This window comes from Propithecus coquereli, unplaced genomic scaffold (genome assembly GCF_000956105.1).
Source record: "Propithecus coquereli isolate 6110/MARCELLA unplaced genomic scaffold, Pcoq_1.0 Scaffold66, whole genome shotgun sequence".
Classification (NCBI taxonomy): domain Eukaryota; kingdom Metazoa; phylum Chordata; class Mammalia; order Primates; family Indriidae; genus Propithecus; species Propithecus coquereli.
This window is the reverse complement of record NW_012152618.1, coordinates 2,995,779-3,020,035: the sequence shown is the minus strand read 5'-3', so window position 1 is coordinate 3,020,035 and position 24,257 is coordinate 2,995,779. Positions and strand designations below refer to the sequence as shown.

The following is a 24,257-nucleotide window of genomic DNA, read 5'->3' as shown; positions in this document are numbered from 1 at the left end:
AAAAAAAAAAAAAAAAAAAAAAAAAAAAAGAAATGAAATGCTAAAGGTATAAGCTCAGATAGGGAAAGTCTCAAATCACTCCAAATATGCTAACCACAATTTTATAAAATGAGGAAAAAAAATCAATTATTACTTTAATTTTTTTCAAGGAAGCAGGGTAAGGTAGAGATATGAATTGCATTGTCTATATAGGTAGCAAAATGTTCCAACACCATTTTTTGAACTATCTTTTCACCATTTAAATGTCTTTATCATTTATCAAATTCCAAAAAGATACATCAGTCTGTGTCTTGAAGTTTTGTTCTGTTCCATTAATCTTTTTTTCACTTTTCTTGTACCAATTCTCAGTGCTTTAATTACTGCTGTTTCATATAATAATATCTTACTATCTTGTAGGGCAAATCCATTCTCCTTGTTATGCTTTTTCAAAATTATCTCTAATTTACTCTTCCATATGAATTTTGCAGTCAGTTTTATGCCCCAAAAAATCTTGTTAGTTTTGTTGCACTTGCATTGAATCTATAGATTAATTAAGGAATCACGACTATCTTTATAATATTGATGCTTTTTGTCTGTTAACATGGTATAGCTCGGTATTTAGTCAGATTTCTTTCTATGTTTTTCAGCAAAGCTTTGCAGTTTTTGCAATAATGCTCTTACACAGTTTTATTGAACTTATTCCTAGTTACTTTATAGTTTTATTTGCTGCTGTAAATGAGACCTTCCCCTGCCCCCCAGTTGGGTATTGTTGGTATGTAAGAAAGCTACAGGCATTTGAATCTCCCCACCAACATATATTCATTTATTTGCTCTACTAGTTTCTCAGCTGACTCACTTAGATGCGAGTCCACCTTTTTGTCTTAGCTCAGAATAAGTTCTAAATGACAACTAATTATATGAATTTTTTTAATGATTGATGATTTTATAGATTCCTGAGTCATCAGCTTGAGCCTGTGCTCTACATTCTGGGGGTACAAAGTGCAGGAAACTGAGCTCTTGGGTGTCAACTATGGTTGCTGATGACAGTAGTTTTTTTTTCCCATTTGCCCTTTTCTCCTAACAGAAATAACAAAAACAAGCACAAAATAAATTCTCCTCTACCTGACTTTAGTTAGTTGGGTTTCAGGTATTAATGTAGAAAATTCATTTCTTTTAACAGATTTTCTCTCAAAATCAGGAGCAAGAAATAAATTGCTGTATACGAAGGCCCTCACTAAGAAAGCTGGCGGTGATGCCTAGTGCAGGAGCACCCAAGATCAAGGTACCCAGGAACACCTGCAAGGTGGTGAGTGAGGCTCCTGAGGCTGTAGGAGGATCAAAGTGCTTCCTGCACAGCCACGCAGATACTTTTTCAGCCCCTCCTGCCCCTCCTCTCCCCCCTGCACCTCCCACTCCCACCCAGGGCATTCTAAGTACAACACAACATACTAAGAATCACCCACATTTTGCCATTCTCTGTGGGAAACCACACATAGCTCATGCTTCTAATGGGTAAACAATTCAAAGTAAAATATGATTAGGCAAGAGAGATTTAATCTTCTGTACATGCAAGGGCATTGGATACTCGAGAAGATCCTTTAGGAATCATTCGTGCTTAAATATATGCACTGGAGTATTGCACCGCTGAAAAACAGGAATCAAAACAGAAAAAAGGTACTACTTTACTTATTTAAGCTTTTAGTCCCTCTGTTAACATTTTGGAATATACCTTTCCAGATGATTTTATGCATATATGCAAATCGACAAGGCAATCAAGTCATGTATAATAATGAATGCTTAAGGCAACAAAAGAACATTGGAGGCATTTCTGATATGAGTTTCTTTCACATTTGGATGAGGATGTAAATTCAACTCTAATAAATTATAGTGTATTGTAAAGATTAAACGGTCTTGCTGCCTGCGTTCTCTCCCTGGTCTGTTCCATCCTACACACAGCTGCCAGTCTAATCCTCCAAAACACCAATTTTCTCCTGCCACTTTTCAAAAACTAGCTTCCTGGCTTCCTGTTATCTAAAACTAGTTTCAAATGCTTTTGTCTGCCACTCCAGGCTCTCTGCATACTGTAGATCCTCCTGTTTCACTGCCCCTCATTTCTTCTACCGCCTGCCAGCCATGTGCTTTTGGGCTAGTTATTTAAAGACCCACCCTCCAATCGCAGTAGAGGGTCCATGCATCTCCTCAACCCATTGGCTCACTGTAGCAATGCCCTTCCAATCGCAGTAGAGGTTCCATGCATCTGTAGCAATGCCCTTCCAATCGCAGTAGAGGTTCCATGCATCTGGTCCACCCATTGGCTCACTGTAGCAATGCCCTTCCAATCGCAGTAGAGGTTCCATGCATCTGGTCCACCCATTGGCTCACTGCAGCAATGCCCTTCCAATTGCAGTAGAGGTTTCATGCATCTCCTCTACCCATTGGCTCACGGTAGCAATGCCCTGAAGGGCTGTTACTGAGTCATATGCCAACCGCTGGACTCGAATCAGGAGTCTGGAATTAGGGTGATGTTGCTACCACCTAATCACATGGACTGAGAGTGGAAACTGATTCTCCAGAAGGAAACTATTATGAGAAGGTAGATGGCAAAAGAGCATAGATCCACTACAACTGCCTTAAAGCACTCTGGACACAATTTAACAAATAGCTGTTCCAAAAATGCAGAGACACACGAAGTGAGTAACTCTTGCTGGGGTGTCTTCCATCACACACGATGCCATAAGGGGATAGCAAGCAAACTGAGCTGTAGGGAGTGTCCATTCTGATGCATAGGGAGTCTCCTGTGCTCCCAAATCCATACCCTACCATTGCAGTCCTAGGCAATTGGATACAGATCAGACCCTGTCAGACAGTCCAGGTTGCTGGTTTGATCTGTACACAATGTTCATACCCCTTGAAATAAGAAAGTATGTGGTTCAATAATATAACTTTCTATCTTACATTGAAACTCTTTACTGTAACACCCCAAATGATGTAAAATGAATAATAGCAACATATTCTGTGATGGAGCAAATATATTTTGAGTTGCTGTTTTCCCCATCTAAAGATAATCTTTCTGACCATTATCTGTTTGTGAAGACATGAGACCATCAGTTTTTCCCACACTTAAGGTCACAGCCTTGAAGCCATTAATTAAGTTCTGAGAATTTGCCTGACACTTCCGTGGGTGTCAGTCTGAGATAGTCACCATAAAGCCACTTTGCTTCCATATGTGTTCAGTGCCTTCCATCCACACACACCTCCTTCCTGGTTTAAACTTTTTCACTTCTCTAGTTCTACAGCAAAACAGTATTTGCAACTCCCTCTTGATCATAAACTTCTAAGAGTCAGGGACTGCTAGTTTTGTTTTCCCCGGGGTTTGGCACTTTGTTTGGTGTATGGGGAGGAGGTGGGTTACAAAATTGCATTAATGCATGCTATGAATCAATCTATTTCTCCATGCTATGTACAATCACTATAATAAGTATTGGTTCATTTCTTGTAACAAAGGCAATAGGAGCTTCTCTCAATAGACTAAATTCCAGGGAAAGAATGAAGGCCTGAAGATAGCTGGCTTATATGTGCCTACTATGTGACAAGCATTGGTTTAGGTATTTTTATATATACAAGATTTCAGTGAATTTTCACAATCCTGCAAACACAGACTCGGTTTTGGTTTCTTGCTTTCAGTAACACAACCTCATGGTGACAGGATGAGTCAAATCCAGCATGTCTGACTCCGTGCTTACCAAGTCCACTATCCTCACTTATGGGAAAAGGAAAATTGAAGATCACTCAAAGAGCAGTGAAACAACGGAAATATGAAATTTTACATGTAACTCCAAGATTCATGAGTATATGGGCACTATATACTCATAGAAAATGTTTCAAGAGTGGTTTGAAACACTCTTTGGGCAGCAATAGAGTAAAACCAAAGGACATAATGTGATAGCAAATTAATTGTACAGGAGCTCTTTGGGAACTCTGATAAATGAGAATCATTATTAAATTACTTTTTTTGTAAATTGCAATAAAAAGAAAAAAAGTCCCATTTGGATCTTACTTTAGAGTTCACAGAGCACACAGGAAAAATAAAGACAATGATGGGGGTGGATGCAATTTATAGGGAAGGAGACACAAAGAAATAAAATGAAAAGGAATAATAACCTATGTATAATACCTAATTCATCTTCCTTTAAAAAGTAATTTTAAAATGTATTTCTACCACCCATCTCCTATTTGATGTGATGAAGAATGGTGATAAAAAGATGAATTACAGTTCAGAGTTTTGAAAAGCAAACCAACTGTAGAGCAACGCTTGAGGTTGGGCTAATAACACGATAGCCTAACTCGCTATGTGGTTCCTGACACCCTACGTCAGAGATAATTCCACCTGCATGAGAAGTACAGAAAGAACCACAAACCAAACCTCAAAATGGACTCTAAGAGAAAATACCCTTTAAAAAATTTCCCTTCCTATGGAAAGGCAGGCCAACAGGAAGTTTGTCTCCCCACCCACAAATTTCCCACAGAACTTTCATATAGAGGGTTTTACTCTGGTTAGACACACCGCAAGTGTCTTCCCTGAACCTCTTATTCCTTCCATGGCATATTCCAGAGAATAAATGCCAAGCTCAAGATTGCTATGGGCCTAGGACGACCAAACAGATAGCGAGAGGCACACAGCAACCTCCTGGTCACCAAGTGGGTAAGTAGACATTTGCCGTTTTCACACATTACTCAGAGCTGAGTTTTTACCAAGAGATTGCTTATGATAATTTGCTGATATATTGTACACTAAATATTATTATTGTCTCTTTCAATGTAATTTTTACCTTTCTGTTCTTATGTGTGAAGGCAGATATGGATTTGAAACTCTTCAGAGATTCCTATTAAGTTTGAATTGGGCCTGGCAAGGTGGCTCATACCTGTAATCCCAGCACTTTGGGAGGCTGAGGCCAGAGGACTGCGTGAGGTCAGCAGTTCAAGGTTACAATGAGCTATGATTGTGCCACTGAACTCCAGCCTGGGCGACAGAGTGAGACCCCATCTCTAAAAAATAAATAAATTTAAATTGCCTGCAACCTTCCTATAATACTGTGATTAATGATAGGCTTAGTTAAAACACAGCAATCTTAAATATATTCTTAACCGATCGCAATCTGTGCTCACTTAAGTAACTGGTATAAAAAGCCCATTTAAATTAAACCTTAATCTTATAAAGGACCAATTCGGCCTTTCGGAGAGAACCCGAAGCTGTTTTTTTCGGGAGAGGCTGCGGGAGTGTGTATCGGACGTCTTCTTTCACTCCCTTTGTGTAGCCCTCGCCCTTGAGGTCATGTAATAACGAATGCCAAAGGAATATCAAAATAGCATTTGCGTGTGCCATCATGCAGCGGCGCGGTCTGCTTGCAGATCAGGAAATTGTTTGAGTATCAGGTCGCCGGCGGGCATCTCAGCCCAGACCTGTGCGCGCAGACTGCTGGTGTCCCAGCTCGGGGCGCGATCCGGGAGCCGGGGAGGCGACCCGCGGCTGCAGCCGTTTGTAAAGGCCAGTCACTCCCTCGCTGTCCCTCCGGGGCTGCAGTCGCAAGAGCCCCGTGGTGGGACTTGTGCGGGGGGACGTGGGCTCGGGCGGGTCGCGCGCTCCGGTGCCGGGGACGCCCGACACTCCCCCCCCACCCCGGCCCGGGGCCGCAGCACCTCGGCCCGCCTCGCGCCTCTGCAGGGAGGGACGGAGGGACGCGCGGCGAAGGGGCTTTGCCCGTTGCCAAAGCAGGAAGTGAGCACGAGGGAGAAGCGGCGGAGACCCGGGAGGAGGAGGAGGAGGAGGAGGAGGAGCAGGGGCGCGTCGGAACCGCGGGACTTCTCATCCCAGCGGTCCCTCTGTCCTCCCCGGTCCCCGAGGCCGCCCAGCCGTGCTCTGGCGCTCGTCTGCTCCCACCCTGCCCCCATGGCTTCGCCAGACGACGCTCTGGGCGCAGGTAAGGCGACACCGCGCCGCGCCCGCACCCGGAGCGGGGACCGCGGGCCGGGAGCCCTGGAGGTGCCCGTGACTGCGGCAGGGCTGTCGGGGCCGAGCCTCGGAGACTCCCGAGGGGCACCCGGGGACCCCCCGGACCCCAGCGCCAGACCCCGGGCCGCGCGGGGCCCCCAGCTGCACCCCCGCGGCGGCTGCTGCTCACGGCTCGGCGCGCTCGCCCCGCGCGCTGCCCCCCGCGGTCCCCACGCGCGCCGGGGACGCGCCTTCCCCCCTCCCGCGCTGTGGCCCCAGCGCTTTTGTTCTGGACCCGGGATGCCAGGTTGAGGCAAGTTCGGCAAACTTCTGGCAGAAAGGGGCGCAAGGGGGTGGATTTCTTTTTCTCCTCCTGGGCTCTCCCTTTCTCCCTGCTCACACGCCTCTCATTTCTCCTCTCTTCTCACTTCGCTTGACTGCGTGGGTTTGGTTTTCTAAATACTGGCCCAAGGTAGTTCATCGGCTTGTGTCCACAGAGCCACGAGGCCGAGCCCACCTGTGGGACCCCGCCTCTCATTGGAATGGCCTCTAGTTCTGTCCTCACTTTAAAATACCGCGTGTTTGTACCCGAGGCCGGAATCTAGATTTTTCTTTATTCTCTCACCTGAATTTAAAGTCCTCAGGATTCGCTTTCCAGGAATTCTTTTTCTCTGCTCTCCCATAACCTAGGCCTTAACCTCAGTGGATGTTTTTTGAACACACGAATGAATGAATGATACATCCCCCAGCGTACACGGCGACTTTATCTGGTTTTGTTGAGGTTGGAAACACTGAGGAGAGTTACACAGAATCTGACGTAATTGCTTAGATAAACGTGTTTCCTATTTCATTTCTTGAGCTGGGCAGGGAGAGAGCTAGAATGTTCCATCCTTAATCTGTGGCTTGAGCAGTTAGAAGTAGACCGTGTGTCTGGAGGTGGTCAGAAGACCCTTCAACCAAGTTGGCATTGTGATGTGCTGGGTTTGGAGGAGTTTCCTGGAGATTTTAAAGAAAGATCTAAATTCTTCTTTATGTGCGGGATGATAAATTTTGTATCAGTTGGAGATGGAGAATAAATTGTCTGGATATCCTTCCCCTCCCCCCAGACCTATGGTTTGGAAAAACTGAAGGGGAAATAAAGGGAGAAACCCTCCTACTTCCCCATCCCACTCCCACTCCCCTGCACTTCCTTTTCGGAGAACTTAATTAACAAGGTGCCAAGAGGTATTTTAGGCTAGATTTCACTAATAGTGGCCTCAGGTCTCATGAAATGATGATAGTTGGGAGTGAGGGATACACTGAATGGGGATAAATGTAAAATCTGCTTGAGCCCTCTGCAGTCAATAGCACCAGAGAAGGTGGGGGCTGGGAAACACAGTTTAGCCATGACATGAGTGTATAAAAAGCCTCAGTGAGTCACTGGTGTGATGAGGCCACCAGCGGGTCTACTATGGTCTTAGGTGACAGTAATAGCAGTGTAGGCTCCGGAATCCCAGTGATAGTACTCGCACTCTGCTTGGCCCAGCCAAAACGGCTGTGCACAACCTGCAATAAATGGCCAACCTGAAACAAAGGAACTTCGAAATCCCAGCACGTGTGGAATGAGGAGAGGACAGAGGATTTGATGACAAGAGGGCATGACATGGAAGAATCCATCTCTCGGACTTTCAGAGGTAGAACCCAAACCTGTAGGTGAAATCTTTAGAGAGAGATGGATTTGGGCTTCCCACAAAGAGGAGGGAGGCCTCCTGCGGTTGAGAGCTCCCTGCCACTCAACAGAGGATGCTGAAGAACATGGGCATCTGAAAGATGGTCCAAGTGTCCATTCCTACTCGGAATTCTGTCAATAAAACAAGGATTCCTCCATTTAAACACACACACACACACACACACACACACACACCAATTTACCCTTTTCTAACGTTTCATTTCCTCACCCCACAGTGCACACTCACCTATTCCTTCCGTTTCTGTAATGAAAGCACAGATGGTGCCAATATCTGGAACTTCTCAAATGGAATGTTCACTTCACCCCAGGCCAAGTTACCATATTCTTTTGCCTGATTTCCTACACTGACCTCCCAACTGGTGTTTTCACACCCATTCTTGCCTTCTGGCAACCTATTCTCCAAAGGGTGGCCAGAGTGATCTTTTAAAAATAAATCAGATCTTGTCACTCCTCTGCTTTGAACCCTGTACTGGTTTTGCAGCACTTTCCAGCAGTCCTCGGTCCTTACGTGGTGTCCACACTGTGTGTGACCAGTCCCTACCTATTCCTTCAACCACCTCACGCGGTTCCCGGTTTGGCCCCTGCTCTCAGCATCCAGCCACACTGCCTCCTCTCATTTCCTTGAAAGCCCTTGCACCCTCCTACCTCCTGGCCTTTGCGCAGGCTGTTCCTGCTACCTGGAAGGTCCCTCCACTCCTCCCCCAACCCCATCTCCTGCCCACTCTGTTACCTCCTACTTGTCCTCAGATTTCAGCTCAAAGGTGACCCAGATCCAGCCCCATGTATACACTCTCGGCACATCCTGTACCTTTCCTTTCTGACACATTTCACAGTTTCTAGTTGTGATTATTTGGCCAATGTCACCCCCCGTCATTAGATGGTAAGCTCCTTGATAGAGTCCACGTCAGTTTGGCATGGCAGTTTGTCTCTCACACGTAGCACAGTACTCGGCACATAATTAGCCCTGGATAAATACTTATTGCTTCAGTGAATGAATTAAGGATATAAAATTTAACCACATGTGCTTCACACTGTGGAGAGAGAAAAGCTCTGCCCATTTAGGCATCTTAGGAACTTAGTCATCAAGTTAGGTGTATAAACTAAGTCTACCTTGTAAAGTTAAAAAAAAAGTTTGCATATCCACATGCATGTAATAAAGGTATATATGCTATTATACTATATTATGAGGTTAATTTAAAAAGCAACTTTTGACAATGAGAAAATTCGCAAGACTGTTGAGGTCACATGGAAGGAAAACAGTCATACTGATTACACTGCAGCCAGCACGCTCTAGCTCTCCCACTAAGCAGCAAGCTAACACTGAGTGGGCCAGAATCAAATTTGTGTTCATAAAGATAACAGAGACAGAAACAAAGAATGAGGCTTTGAAGGTCTGGGTTAAAGGTGGTGCGATTGGTTGCTTTGTGGCAATGAGCTAAGCGCCTGTGGCCACAGAGCACAGCAGTGCACGCTCTTCCTTTGTTCTGGGATCTTCTTGGCACCACACAGCAGGACTGTTTCCTGGGAGTTGTGGCCACCTGCTCAGGATGCCCCCTGTGGTGGCATCTCACCCTCTCCTGCCCCTGCTGTGGGTGTAGATGAGCCCAAGGTGGCAACCTGCCCTCCAGTGGCACCGGGGGCAGTACCCAGGACTACAGGGTGAACCACTTCCAGGAGCACCAGTGGCTGCAAAGCTGCACCAGCCCGTTCTTTCTGCAAGTGACCAAAGAGAGGGGTGGCATCTGAGGCTTTCCCTTCTCCCTTCTTCTCTCCTTCCCCTCCCTGTGGGTTTTTCCAATGCTCGCTTCATTTCTCTTCCTTTCTTATAACGCCTCCGCTTTCTAAGTTTTCTTCTCTCTACTGGAGTACCCCCCCAGTCACGTCCCTTCGTTTCGCGTCTTCCCCCCTCCTCTCCTGCCCTCCTCTGCGTGCTCCCCCTCAGTGGGCTGGCTTCATGCTCCGCCTCCTTGCAGAGAAGTTGCTGTGGGAATGTACTTCCTTGGTCCCTGCCCTTTCCCAGCTTGTTCAGCCCCTGCTCCGAGGTCTGAGGGTGGCGGAGTGGGGTGGACAGAGAAGAAGCCAAAGCAAACAGGGTGTCAGCACCACCTCCCCGCATTCCTGCGGCTCTGAGCCTGTTGTAACCCTGAGTGTGGCTCCGAACGCCAGGGCTTCTTTCTCACCAGTAATGAAAGCACCGGTGGGTCAAAAGAAAAGCTGTGCTACCACCACCACAACAAATAACAAATGAAAAATAAATTAACTCTGCAATCACATGTTCAAAGACTTGTCTTCGGTTCGCCACTAGAAAGCACAAAGGGGCCCCGCTCTTCTGTCTCCTGGGCTTAGGAAAGCCAGAAGGCCCTGCCACGCTTCCTTCTTTGTCTTCTCTGAAAGGACATCTGTAGAGAAGATGTTTGAACTTCCTCTGAGAGCCTGTCTCTAGGAACTATTGACCTCTGTCTAATGTGTCTAATAAAGGGAGCCGGCAGAAAGTGACATGCAGTCCTTGGGCACCCACCAGTGTCTGTTTCTTGCACTGTGCTTCTTCTGAATCCAGAAGATTCCTTCTGGAGAGGCTGCTGGAGGCAGTACCTCGTTCCCTGCTGCTCCTTAAGAGGTCCTGATTCAGTAAATGATGAGATTTGGGGCTTTGAGTTAAGGAGGAGTAGATGAGATTTTGGATTTAGAGTGGATGCTGGGATGATTTAGGATTCTGGAGTGTTGGGATGGGGCGAATGTATTCTGCATGTGAGAAGGACATGAATTTGAGGGGGGCCAGAGAGTGGATCATTATGGGTTGATTTGTGTCCTCCCAAACAGAGATGTTGGAGTCCTAACCCACAATACCTCAGAAAGTGACCTGATTTGGGGACAGTGTCTTTTTGGAGATAATTGAATCAAAGTGAGTCAATTAGTACAATGAGTAGGTGCTATTCCAGTGGCTGGTGGCCATGTAAAAAGGGGGAAATTTGGACACAGAAATACCTCAAAGAGTCTGTCAGGTGGTTGGTGCATGAGCCACTTCTAGAACTTGATGGGCTGGAAAACAGACAGATTCTGGAACCAGAAATTTCCAGATACAGATTCTGGCCTTTTCACTTAACCCTGTGAGCTTGAGCACTCAATATGTAAAAATAGGGGGGTACTCAATAACTTTCTTGGGGTTAGTGTCAGGCTTAACCGAGACTGCGTCTTAACCATACAGCACAGAGCAGACCCCAGGGAAGCGGGAGGTCCAGCTGTTACTCAACACACTGACTGCCATGGGAGTTGTATTGAACTCGGGCTAGTTTTGAGCCCGGGGCCTCATGAAGCAAAACCCTGCATGCTGTTGGTTCGTGAAAATCTTGATGTTCTTATTGTTACAATTAATATTGACAATTTAATGCTAAAAATGTGGATTGGGTTGCATATAACTCACACATGGAAAAACAATAGAAAATAACAGATTAGAAAGGATCATTTTGTTTTAAGAAAACATCTTGGCCCCAGGGAAATTTTTTTTTTTTCCTAGTGTGGCAGTCAATGTGTTAAAGTCAAAGTGCCGTGAACTTTCAACCTGGAGATGCTCTTTGACCTGTATGGCTACTACTATTCCCCACTCATGGACTTTTAAAGCAGGAAGGGGACATAGAGGCTCTCTGTTTGCCCGCTAATATTATAGGTTGGGGACTTAGGGCCCATGGAAACAAAATAACGGTGCTTTCGTCTGAGGACTCTGAGAGCCAGGCCCCTGCTGCATCAGTCCACCAGGTTTCTCTCATGCCTTTTGGACAACTCACCAGAAGACACTCCCAGGAATTAAATATCATTCTCACTGCCATCAGAGGGATGCCTATTAGTCAGTTTCCAGCTAATTTGGGGTAGAGTCACTGATCCGGGGGCGTCCGGGCACCTCTGGGAGAAAAGCACAGCTGGGAGCAGGGGGAGGGCCCCCACCTGCCCTGGAGGAGCCGCTGGGCTTGCTCCTCTGGGCTCACACGGCACCGCCTTCTGTTTGGGGCTCCTTTGTGCCCCTCCTCCCATCAGATACCAGGGCCTTGCCTGGGGGCTCGGCCTGCTGTTCCCTGGGACTTATAAAAACATACATTTTAAAGCTTCTAAATAAACTGTTTGATTTTGTACTTTATAGGATTGTAAACATGCAACTCCAAGGGCTCTAAGAAAGACTTCAGGACAACTTTCTACTTCTAGATCAGTCTCAAATAACCAGGATCAGCCCTCCTCCACATAACTTCCTTGGCACACAAAAATCTGGGCCTGTGAGAACAAAAGCAGTTTGGCAGGATCTGAAACAAATGCCAGGGCTAAGGCGCAGTAGCAGATCCAGCGCATGGGGCCGCGGTGTGCCTGGGTCTCTGAGCTCGCTTGGCAGTGACACGTACAGAAGAACTTAATCCACAGCTTCATACGAGGCAAAGGCCAACACGGAACCATTAGAATGAAAATAATAACAGACCTGAAAATGCCTCTAATACTAGTTCTAAACACTCTCACCTCATTGTTGTTCTTCAGAAAACAAACAAACAAAACCTAAATTCTACATTCTTCCCTTCTTTTTTTTTTTTTTTTTGAGACAGAGTCTGGCTCTTTTGCCCTGGCTAGAGTGCCGTGGCGTCAGCCTGGCTCACAGCAACCTCAAACTCCTGGGCTCAAGTGATCCTACTGCCTCAGCCTCCCGAGTAGCCAGGACTACAGGCATGCGCCACCATGCCCGGCTAATTTTTTCTATATATATATATATATTTTTAGTTGTCCAGATCATTTCTTTCTATTTTTTTAGTAGAGACGGGGGGTCTCACTCTTGCTCAGGCTGGTCTCAAACTCCTGACCTTGAGCGATTCACCCGCCTCAGCCTCCCAGAGTGCTAGGATTATAGGCGTGAGCCATGCGCCCGGCCCATTCTTCCCTTCTTAAATTCCATTTATTCTCAGAGATGTCAGACCAAAGCGAGACTTTGGCCTCCTGGCCTTTGCTGTCTTCTGCCTGTATCTTGCTGTTAGCCTCATACCCCCTGAGATGTGCCAGTTATATCACAGAACTCGGTCACAGTCTGAGGGGGTAGAAATTCATCCAGCCAACCCGGCGGTTAGCTGAGTGTGGAAACCAGAGACCTGGGACTCCTCCTGTTGCAGAGGGATAGCCCAGGGCTTAGAGGGCGCACTTAACTGGCCCAAGGTCACAGCACTAGACTTGTTCAAGGCCAGAGTGCTAGCTGGAGTGCTGTGTTCCTTGTAACTGCCCCGTGTGCGTCCTCACTGCTGCTTTCGGTGTGATTCTGCCTTTCTCAGCACTCTCCTGCATTTACCTCCTCTTTTGTGTCTTTTTCTTTTTCCTTCCTATCATACTAATTTTTCTGTAGGAAGCAGGATGAACTTGTCACAGACACAGCGGGCGGTGTCTGCACAGGATGATGTCAGGGGCATTTAGAAACCGCCAGCCTCACCCCACCCCACCCCCACGCCAGCACTCGAATCTCTGGCAGCCCATTTACCTGGAATTCCATGTGTTGATACCTGTTAACATGCCACAGCCCTGATGGGATCACATTTTAAAGTGGTGTCATCCAGGTACACTTGAGTGAAATATTTGAGACTAGGCTTTGAAAGGAGGGAAGAAGAGACTTGAGACTACTTCGTGGTGGCTTCTACTACCCCTGCCCAACCAAGAGCCAGAATGTGAGGACAGAAAGGAAAACTAGAACACCGAATGCAGGTGTGTCTGGCTATGAAGTATGGTCATGCATCACTGAAGACAGGGCTATGTTCAGAGAAAGGCGTTGTTAGACAATTGCATCGGTGTGCAAACATCACAGAGTGTACTTGCACAAACCTAGATGGGACAGCCCACTACACACCTAGGCTATATGGGACAGCCTATTGCTCCTAGGCTACAAGTCTGTACAGCATGTGACAGTACTGAATACTGCAGGCAATTGTAACATAATGATAAGTATTTGTGTATCCAAACATATCTGAACATAGAAAAGGTACAGTAAAAATAGGGTATTATAATCTTATGGGGCTATGGTCCTATACATGGTGTGTTATAGGACTGTATACTAATGCGTCATGTTCTCTGTCATCTTGAGGACTTTGCCTATGCTATTCCCTCTGCTTAGAATGCTTTTCCCTCCCCAACCCCTCCTCCTGGCTGTCTTCAACTCATCCTCCAGACTCAGATATCAATTCCTCTGCGGGCGCTTCTGCAGCCCCTCCCCCCCTCCCCACAGCGCACCCCCGGCTGGGTATGTGCTCTTCCTCTGTTTCCATGTCATTCCACTGCCTTGACTCTAAGGGCTCTGCGTGTAACTACCTGTAGCTCAGGGTGGTGTTAGCAACACAATTTGTCTTTTATTTTCTTTCCATCAATTTATATCCAAATCTGAGTCTGTATTCCACTGGGTTGGCTGGAAATTCCATTTCAATCCAATTGGACCCCTCCCTGCCTCCTTAGGGTCACCAGGAATCTGAGAGGCTTACGTGGTGTTAGGAAAACTAGGAAAGGATCTTGAATATTTAGTGCGTCAGGTAGGGCAATGACGTCTCATTGTCCAAGCCTGAGAAGTCCTTTGAGAGCCAGCAGGTGCTCCCAGGACCTCGTGCCTAGTCCACGGTATGTAGTATGTACTTGATGAGAATGTGGATAAAAAGTAAATGTTGAATCTTAGCTGGCTCATGGCTGCCACTTAGGGTTTTGCAGGTTGTGCACTGCACAAATCTAGAGGATCCCACTCAAACAGATTTGACTATTTCCTGAGACAGCTTTCTGGCAGATGTCTTGTAAAGCATCTTGGAGAGGGAGAGCTTTTTTCTAATTTGTACAAATTCATGTGATCTAGGCCTTCCCTGAGGCTTGTACCTTTTTCTGTATTTCCTCATTAAATTCCTTGCCTGCAACAAGTGGTAAAGCGTGAGAAACAGAATATTGAGAAATCCAGATCACTTTTTGCTTGATAAAAATACTGTGAGATACTGTTGACCTTATTAATCCTCGTGAGCCACACTCAGAAGCTTAGTAAAAATGAGTTGCAGAAGAGTAGGAAATCAGGAAAGAGGCAGATTCAGAATTAAATGATTCCTGCCCCAAGTTATGTCCAATTCATCATGCAAAAGAGTGGCTAGTATCATGCCTGCATGAATTGTGGTTGTTTGCCACTCTCTGAGTATTTGTAGAAATTTATAAGCAACCCCTTCTAAAACGTGGTGGTTTTATTTTTACGAAGTGTCTTTTTTTTAATCTCTTTCTTGCTGTAATCTGAGCGTGTTCCTCATTTTGTCTCCACTAATAATTGCAAGTAAGGTTTTCTCCAACCTTGCTAAACTAGCTTGTGTCTATATGAGGACTCATTTGTGCTTTTAAATAAAAGCAGATACTCTCCATTTGGGTTTTTGTTTTGTTTTTTACAGATCCTATGGCAAAGGAGCCAGTGGAAGACACAGACCCTAGCACTTTATCCTTTAACATGGTAGGTTACAAATTTGACACTCATGGTGATGACTCTCGTTTTCCTTTTCCTTCGTTGTTTCTTTACGTTTTTATTACTCAGTGTTTACATGAGGACCAGAAACCCCAAAGTAAGATTCTCCTAGGATAAACTGCTTTATCTTGGTATTCTCTGTGGTGATAATGAACTTTAGGTTTCTCTGGGTTAAAAAGGGTCTTAGATTCTGTTCTCTCTTTGCACACCCCGGAAGTGATCTTAGATTATGTGAGATCTTTGTCTACTTGCCTACTTTTAATACCGTTGATCTATACTCACTGAGCGGCCTCTCTGCCCGACGGGCACACACGACCTGATTACTCTGTTATTGCAGTTAATCCCAGAAGCTGGCTTCTGAGCCCCGGTCCTGCCCCCCCATAACCACTCTGTGATGTGTTTCCTGCTTTAAGATTTATCAAAGATTTCACATACGCTGCTTTTCAACCTCCGAAGATCCTGTGAGATAGTGAGGCAGGTATTTTTATCCCTCTTCTACTGGTGAGGAAATGGCAGTTCACTGCTGTGCATACAGTCGCCTAGAGGGGACGGACTAGCTTCCTTTCTGCCCAGCCCTGCTTCTTACGTGGGACCAAATCAGTGCCCTGGACAGCACTGCGTGTGTTACCATGCAGATAGCGTAAGACACATCCCTTTTGTTCCAGATATTTGGAGGACAGGCTCTGCAGAGTCATGGAAAGTTCTGGTTAACTAAAGTGACATAAAATACATTTCATATAATTAAATTAAATGTCTTTAAATCTGGAGTGTCTTGAAGGCCGACGGTGTTTGTTTACCTGTCCTTTAATTACCACTGGACAGTTTGGTAAGTATGGATGGCTTAGGGGACCAAGGTTTGACGTACGGAGGGAATTAATATTAAAAAATTCTCTGTCCTTTAACTCTCATGACAATGGAACGAACAGCCTTGTGGTCGTGACTTATGGTTGCTCAGGGGTAGTCTGTTACTAAAGCCTTTCTTTGGTTTCTATAAAGTGTTACTCAGGTGGCCCTTTCTTTTCCCTTTCCATTGCCCCCACGGTGACTATCCAGGTCTCCCGGTAGCATCGTCTCCCTCCCTCGGGGCCATTCTCCTTCCTCTCCCTCCCTCGGGGCCATTCTCCTTACTGCTCACCTCGGGTCTGGGCTACCTCTAATCACGTCTCCACACTGGGGACAAAGGGATCTTTCCAAAGCTTCCCTGTTATTAGTTTCTCTGGGCTGTCGTAAAAAATACCCTAGGCTGTGTGGCTTAAGCAACAGAAATGTATTCCCTCCCGGTTCTTCTGGAGGTGGGAAGCTTGAAGTCAAGGTGTTGACACAGCTGTGCTTCCTCCATAGGGAAGCATCCTTGTCCTTGTCTCTTCTCGATTCTGGTGGTTGCCAGCAGTCCTGGGTGTCCTTGGCTTGAAGCTGCATCACTCCATTCCCTGCCTTCATCGGCACGTGGCCATCTTCTCCCTGGGTGTCCGTGTCTCTCCCCTTCTTCTAAGTCATGTTGGGTTAAGGGCCTACCTGACTCCAGCGTGACGTCATCGTAAGTGAACTATTCATCATTAGATCTGTAAGACACTATTTCCAAATAAGGTCACATTCTGAAGTACTGGGGGTTAGGACTTCAACATGTCTGTTTTGGGAGACTGAATTCAACCCCTAACATTCCCACTGTGTGCAGGATTAAGTACATACTCCCTGATGTGGCAAATGAGGTCCTCCTTGATCTTATCTCAGCATTTACCGCTCACCTGATAAGCCAGTCATGTAGCTATTTGCTGCTACTTAAATACTCCATGTCCTCTCACCTTCCCAGGATATCAGTAGCGCTGTTCCCTCCGTCAAGGACAATCACCCTGCTTCCTCACCTGGTGAGCCTCTATGCATCCTCCCATCTCAACTCAAGTGATCTATGAAGCCTTCCTTGCCTTAGGACCTACAGCTGCTCCCTTCTTCATAGCGAAATCCCAACGTGTCATTGCACTGAATTGTAATTGTCTGCTTGTCTGACTTCCCACAAGACTGTGCTGGCCATCTTCCCATGTGCAGAGCTGGGCACAACGCAGGTAGCAGCAGATGCTTGATGAACCAAGCTTCCCAAGAACCTAGAACAGCATCCCACCTAAATCCCTTCGCTGACTTTCATGGTCTTTCTTGGAAACTGCTTCCATCATTTCTTATCCAACCCTGCCTTCCTCCGTCCTTCTCCAACAGACACCTCTGCTTCAGGCTGATGGATCTTTTATACCTGCAGCTCTTCCAGCCACTTGGCCTCTGCTCCTGCTGTGTCCGCCATCTGCAACCAGCTTGCTCCTTCCTCTCGGTTCTTCCAAGTCGAGGGCATCCTCTCGGCTTAGCTCGAGTGTCAGTTGTTCTAGGAGCCCTGTACTTGCTCCAGCCTGTGTGTTCACCCGTGCAGACTTTCAGTGGATGTTAACTTAACACTGCGTCAAAATCTAGAGATGCAAAGATTATGGTCTCATCTCTGGAAAAACTCACAGTGTATCTGAGGAAATAGACAAGTACTTTTAAAAACAGACCGATGAAGTATTATAGCACAGGTATGTGTTCCCTGCTCTTGGGAGTAGAGCAATAAGAAGAACTAATTTAGTCTTGGATAGAACTACTTGACTATGAAATTTTCTGTGTTGATTGATTTTTATTTACTTATTTATTTTCATTGGGAAGTGGTTGGAGGCTTTTAGAGTTTCTGAAACCTTACCGCCCTGCTCCAAAGAAACGCCAAGGAAAAGGCATTTAAAACAAAACCCTCCACATTTGTTTATTTTTCTCGTCTGTCAAAGGAAGACATGGGTGAGACCTAGTGGAAATATGCAAGATATAATTTTGTTCAGGCTGGAGGATGGGCCGAGCGTAGAGTCGGAGCCAAGCAGGACTTAGGGGACAGGCTTGGGAAACTGGGCACATTCTCACTCCTCGCATGAATGTCTTCAGAGAATGGCTACATTGTTTAATCTGAAATAAGTTTCCAGAATATTAGAAACCCACATATAAGAACAAATTAAAATATGTGTGATTGTAAGAGCATCTGCTAATTTGAATTCCCTATGACAGTATTACCCTCAACTAATGCACTGAGGAGCTGTTCATAACTGTACATAATTGCTAACGGATTTTTAGATCTGTGTGCAATCAACAAGACAGTTATCTTTTGAGTCCTATCCTATTCAACTCAGGACAGAGCTCTGTAATAACAAGTATTGCCCAGAACACATGCTTATTGACCCAAAGGACTGTCACAGAAATGATGAGAAGAAATGGGTCTATCCTTATCATTTATGAAAACAAATTCTTCTCAATTTCAAACTGCAGGAGACCAGCACTGCAGAAAAGAGCGGAAGTGTGGTTTAGTGGTTAGAGCTGAGGAAATCTGGAAGACTTATTCTATTTCATCTTCCAGCATTAACTTCCTGTAGACCTTGATTTCATGATTATCAGTTGAGAATAAAAACCATCAATGGATCATGCCAACTGGATAAGTTTGAGGCTAAACATTTCCAAGGTTTTTCATTGAAATCATGACTTTCCCAAGACAAAGCTTTCTTTTCACTTTGATCTTAGAATTGACTATGGCATTTAAAAATAACTCTTCTCTTTTGTTGCTTTCAACAGTCAGACAAATATCCCATTCAAGATACGGGACTCCCTAAAGGTATGTACAGGTAATATAACTACTTGAACTTGTGATTATTTTAATAACTTGAACAAAGCACTAGTCAAAGTCATTTTTCATTAAAACTGTAAAACAGAAACATGCCGATAATTTAATTCATGATTTGTTACATGATTATCTTAGAAATGAACTTTCTTAGTAAAATCTGCAAATTATTTCATGACAAATCATACATTAAGTTCCTAACAGGGGCTGAGTGCAGTGGCTCACTCCTGTAATCCCAGCACTCTGGGAGGCTGAGGCAGGAGGATTGCTTGAGGTCAGGAGTTCAAGACTTGCCTGAGCAAGAACAAGACCACGTCTCTACAAAAAATAGAAAAATTAGCCTGGCATGGTGGTGCAAGGCTGTGTTCCATTGTGAAGGCCAAGCTGCTGCTTGTCACAGTGGTGCATCTACTGTGTATTCTGGTGACAGCCCAGAGATGAGGGGTGGGGATGGGTGAGGGTGGAGACAACAGTCTGATCTGACCAGCATCAGAGATGGCAGGGGCATCTGGCTGCCTGGTCCCTGTGACAGGCAGGCTGCCCGGTCCCTGTGACAGGCAGGCTGCCCAGCACACTCTGACACGGGTTTCCCCAGTGGTTCCTGTGGTAGTGGGTGATCGTAGGGAGCTCCCCGCCAGGGCCAGCCTGTGGTTAAGTCCAGAGTTTGACCAAAGCTCTCTTCCTACTTCCTCCCTACCCCAGACTCTTCTCCCTGCTCCCTGAAATGACACCATTAGAGAGTCATTCCTTTTCTGTCCTGTGCCTGTCCCTGGAGTGGTAGTTGTGTAGGGAAAAGAGGCTGAGGCCAGGTTTGAGTCCAAACCCTGGCTGTACTAGGGGAGGCTTCTGGCAAGCTCTCTTCCCTTTGCCCTCTCCACGAATGACCTTTAAGTCTTCTGCATCCGCCGCTCTGGGACTCTCCATTTCGGCAGGAAAGCAGAAGGTAACAGGACAGATCAGAGGCAGTCTTGGGCAGTGGTCCTTAGACTTCAATGTGAAGAAGCATCATCACGGGAGCATATTTAAAATGCAGATCCTGGGCCCCACTGCCCCCAAAGTCATGATTTGGTTGATCTGGGATTAGGCCCAAGAATCTGCCTTTTAACTCATACCTGTGTGGTTGGGATGCAGACGCCACTTTGAGAACCTGCCTAGGAGGCTTCAAGGCAACAGCAGCTCAACTGCCTGGCTCTGAGTGGCCTCAGCAAGTGACTTCAGGTCTCAGGGTCTCACTTCTCTCATCAGCACAGTGGGAGGACAAGGTTAGCATCTACCTCCCAGGTGCTCGTGAGAATTCGACGAAATGAGTCTAGAATGGTGCCTGGCACACATGAGCACCAGACAGGGGTGGAGGGAAATCTGGCCAAAGAATTGTGAAAAACCATGGTGCAAGCTGGTTCAAGATTTTATTTTTTTAATCACCCTTGAATATGATTTCCTGTTTTGAACTAAAAAGATTGTTGCTTAGCAATCTGATAGTACAGTAACTTACAATTTAAGTTTCCCCTAGAATTTGAGTTCTACAAAACCTTAATTAAAACTGTTATGAGTTTGCAAGTCACATGACTGAAAACCATACCCTAGACCATTCCTTTGTCTTTAGTCATGGTGAACAGTATTTTTTTTCCTTAGATCAAGGGACAGACTGGACTGAACAGTATTATTAAGCGCACAATTTGCTATCTCTAAATAAATACATCATTTTATACGTAAATGAACCATGGCTAGAAGTTTAAAAACTTACTCCAGCATTTGCATTTAATAATATAACAATTTAATGTCTGCTAGCATTTTTCTTTAACACCACTAATAGAGCCAGTACCATCATTAGACATTTATGGTAATTTTCTCATTAAAGTTGTTTTTGGGGGAAAGAAAATCCACATGAATTAGCAAAGAGACTAAGTACAAACTAGGACCCCAACATTTAAGTGAGTTTTAGTGGGGTCAACTTTACTTAATAGAGGAATCATTTTTAATTAATGTTAATTTCTATATGGTTAAAAAGTCTTCAAAATCTATTTTCTTAAGCAGATTAAGTATATTTCACAAAATCTTTTTTATGCTGCTATTATATTCCTACTTTATTCATGGAGCGTATAAAGCTATACTTTAACATGGGCCAAACTCGAGTGGTTTTGAATAATCTGGTTTTAATAATCAGCTGAGGAAATGTAGTGTCATTTTCAGTGATAAGCATCTTTTTTTTTTTTTAGGTGAAATGTGTTAATATTATCACTTTTTTCTCATCGGGGACAAATGCATAGCTTCCACCTGAGTCAGCCACTCCCTGAATGTAGAGAGTTCAGGGGGTTCATTAGTGGGGCCTCTTTTCTGATAGCTGTTCAGAGTCTGCAGATACTAGAGTCAGGACTAACATGAGATTGTGGTGTGTTTTACATCACGTAATTCCCAATATCTCATGGAAGCTGCGTGCTTGAGTATTCTTAAGGGGATGTGACTCTTCACATTTTGAGAGAAAAGTGTGTTTGGAAAAAGAATTTTGATTTTTTGAGCCACTCTTAGTGGGAGAAAATTGCACATAGAAGTACTCACATCGATCAATCAAGATTTTAGCATCTTCGTTTTCTCTAGCGTTCCTGCTTTTTTCTTTTATTGTTCAAAAAATGGTATAATCAATTTAAAAGTTAAAGAGAAATAAAGTAGACTGATTCTACTGTTAAGAATCTTGAGGAATTTGAACTTAAGCATAGATACGATTTGGGGGACCTTTTAGAACAATTTGTCAATTAAATGTTAGAAGTAGTAGTTTAGTTTGAACACGTGGAGGGAAAATAAGCAAGTACTAAGGAAATCACTAAATAATTCAAAAGTAAAAATCTCTCCCCTAGAACTAGCAAGCCAATACATTGTATTTTATGTGATTTTCCGCCTTACAGATTGCCAGTGACGTCTTGTTAAAAAGTTTCCCTCTTCTAGCAGGAAACTAACCATCCCTCCCACCTGCATTATTCGCTACATGTCCTCATCCTGTTTGTTCCATAAATACACTTCCAACCTCTTGGGAATCTTTTGTTACAGTAAACCAAAAATCACCACCCCTCACCCCAACTATGACAAGAATATAAAGGTGACTATTCTCCAAGAATTTTTTTTCTTTTGTGTATAAGAGGGCAGAGGGGAGAGAGAGGGATAGGACCACAGGAGCATTTGGGGTACCATATAAGAAAAATGGCTGTTAAATTCAAGTTCTCGTATTGGGGGTAAAAGAAAAAAAACACTTTAAAGAAACTGAGCTGACAATGATGACATTGTGAGAATTAGTTTGGCTGAAATCATATGCTCATGACTTTTTGCTGTGAAGACTCATGCTTTAGCGTGTATCAGAATTATGGAGGGCACCTGTAGTCCCAGCTACCCAGGAGGATTGTGTGTTTGAGCCCAGCCTGGACAATGTAGTGAGACCCCTGTCTCCAAACGCAAGAATCATGTGGGGTGCATGTTAACAATGCAGATTGCTGGGCCCCCTGAAATTCCAGTAGGGGGTCTGGGGTGGGGCCCAGCGATCTGCATTGTCGACCAGCAGCTCAGGTGATGTGGATGCGGAAGAGCTGGGGGTTGAACTGGGAGAAACACAAGCTTAGGCCAGGTGACTACCACTCTAGCTTTAAAAAGATACCATACAGAACCTCAGTAAAAGACTGTGCTTTTAGTTTAAATTTCTTAGATAATATTATTAAGAAAAAAATCCTTTAATCCAGAATTGTGTGAGACAATGAATATGCATAGTCCCTTATTTGAACAAATCTAGTAGCCCAGCACATTAATAGGCAAATGAATGTCAATGGATGTAAAAAATAAATAGATGAATCATTGAATCGTTCACTTCACCCTGGCTTTTGAACCCAGAGTTAAACACTTCTCTATTTAAAGCTTTATAACTCTAAAAATTTACATGATGCTAAAAATTTCTTTTAAAACATACTATATGCCTATTAACTTTCAAGTTTCAAGAGTGGCCTTGAATTCTGTGACTAAAGATTAGAATCCGATGGAACAAAATGAGTTTTTAACACATTTTGCACAATCTGTACCACGAGTGGGGAAACTGTGAAGTTAACACATGTGTAAAACAACCCAAGAATGGAATTCTTTCCGAATAGTTCACTTTGAAAGATGTTCAACGTTTAACATGCATTTCAAGTTTCTTTGCCTTTCGCTGACATCGGTTTAAACCTTGTTAAACCCGAACTTTAACAACAGAACTGAAATGGTTTGGGTTTGACCTTTAGGCAGGTGAGCTATCAGGACAAGCATTATCCCGCTCTGCTGTCTGAAGGGCTTAGTACGATGACAGACCAGTGAATGAACACGGTGGAATCTGATGTACTGTTAATCACAGGAGAATGTGTTTTGATTGCCTTCTCTTCGCTCCATTGGTAAGGAAGGGATCCCATATTAGGGTTATGGGGGTGGCCAAACACATGACACTAGACACAGGTGGATGAGATGGAAGCAGTTTATGAGTCACACATATCCACAGCCCAGAGGAAGAGCATACTGCATGCCGTGTAGGGCCCCATGGGCTTGCACTTGGAACAGAGCAAACAACCAGGGACTGTGCCAGGGAGGCTTTGTAGTAGCAAGAGCGTTTGTAGTAGCGAGGCTCTGTGAGCGTTTTTGTGAGGACTGTATTTGCATGGCCTGGATGACTGTGTCGAATGAGTGTCTTCAGAGGAGGATATCGTCCATGTGATGTGATCCCACGATCCTGAGAATGTCGGATGCAGTTAGATCTTGCCTGCAAAGCTTGTGTGTGATGATGAGGCTCTTGAAGTGTCCCAGCCTTGTAAAGATTTATTGTGTCCCTTTGGAGATGAAGGCAGACTTCTACTGAGAGGCTGTTGGAATAGGCACCGAACAGAACATATTAACCAAATTTGTAATTGCAAAATATTTAGTAGTTGCTGAGTGGACGCAGTCAGTAATTTCAGTCATACTAGGCATTGAGCATGGGAGCCTTCAGGGATGGGACCACAGCAGCAAGGTTGCAGCAATCCACTGTGAAGCACCATTCATTTTTTTCGAAGTTTAAGAATAGGCCCAATTAGGCTGCTAAATGGAGAAGTAGTTGAGATAACCACCCCTTTGCTCATTAGGTCATTTTTTTTTTTTTGAGGTGGGGTCTCACTCTGTTGCCCAGGTTAGAGTGCAGAGGCATCATCGCAGCTCGCAGCAACCTCAAACTCCTGGGCTCAAGTGATCCTCCTGCCTCAGCCTCCCAAGTAGCTGGGAATACAGGTGCATGCCATCACACCAGACTAATTTTTTAATTTTTTTGTAGAGATGGGGTCTCACCCTTACTTGGGCTGGTTACAAACGCCTGGCCTCAACAATCCTCCTGCCGCAGCCTCCCAAAGTGCTAGGATTACAGGCGTGAACCACC

The 24,257-nt window shown here is 44.9% G+C and overlaps 1 protein-coding gene across 1 annotated transcript in view; it reads left to right on the top strand.

The window, feature by feature from the left end:
* Window positions 1-5,824: 5,824 nt before the first annotated feature.
* The window catches only part of EDARADD (EDAR-associated death domain), a 55,938-nt gene continuing 37,505 nt past the window's right edge, over window positions 5,825-24,257 (top strand). The window contains exons 1-3 of the mRNA XM_012660299.1: window positions 5,825-5,957; window positions 15,107-15,165; window positions 18,805-18,844. Of these exons, the coding sequence (XP_012515753.1) occupies window positions 5,927-5,957; window positions 15,107-15,165; window positions 18,805-18,844 (130 nt within the window). The 5' untranslated portion in view covers window positions 5,825-5,926. The remainder of the gene's footprint in view (window positions 5,958-15,106; window positions 15,166-18,804; window positions 18,845-24,257) is intronic.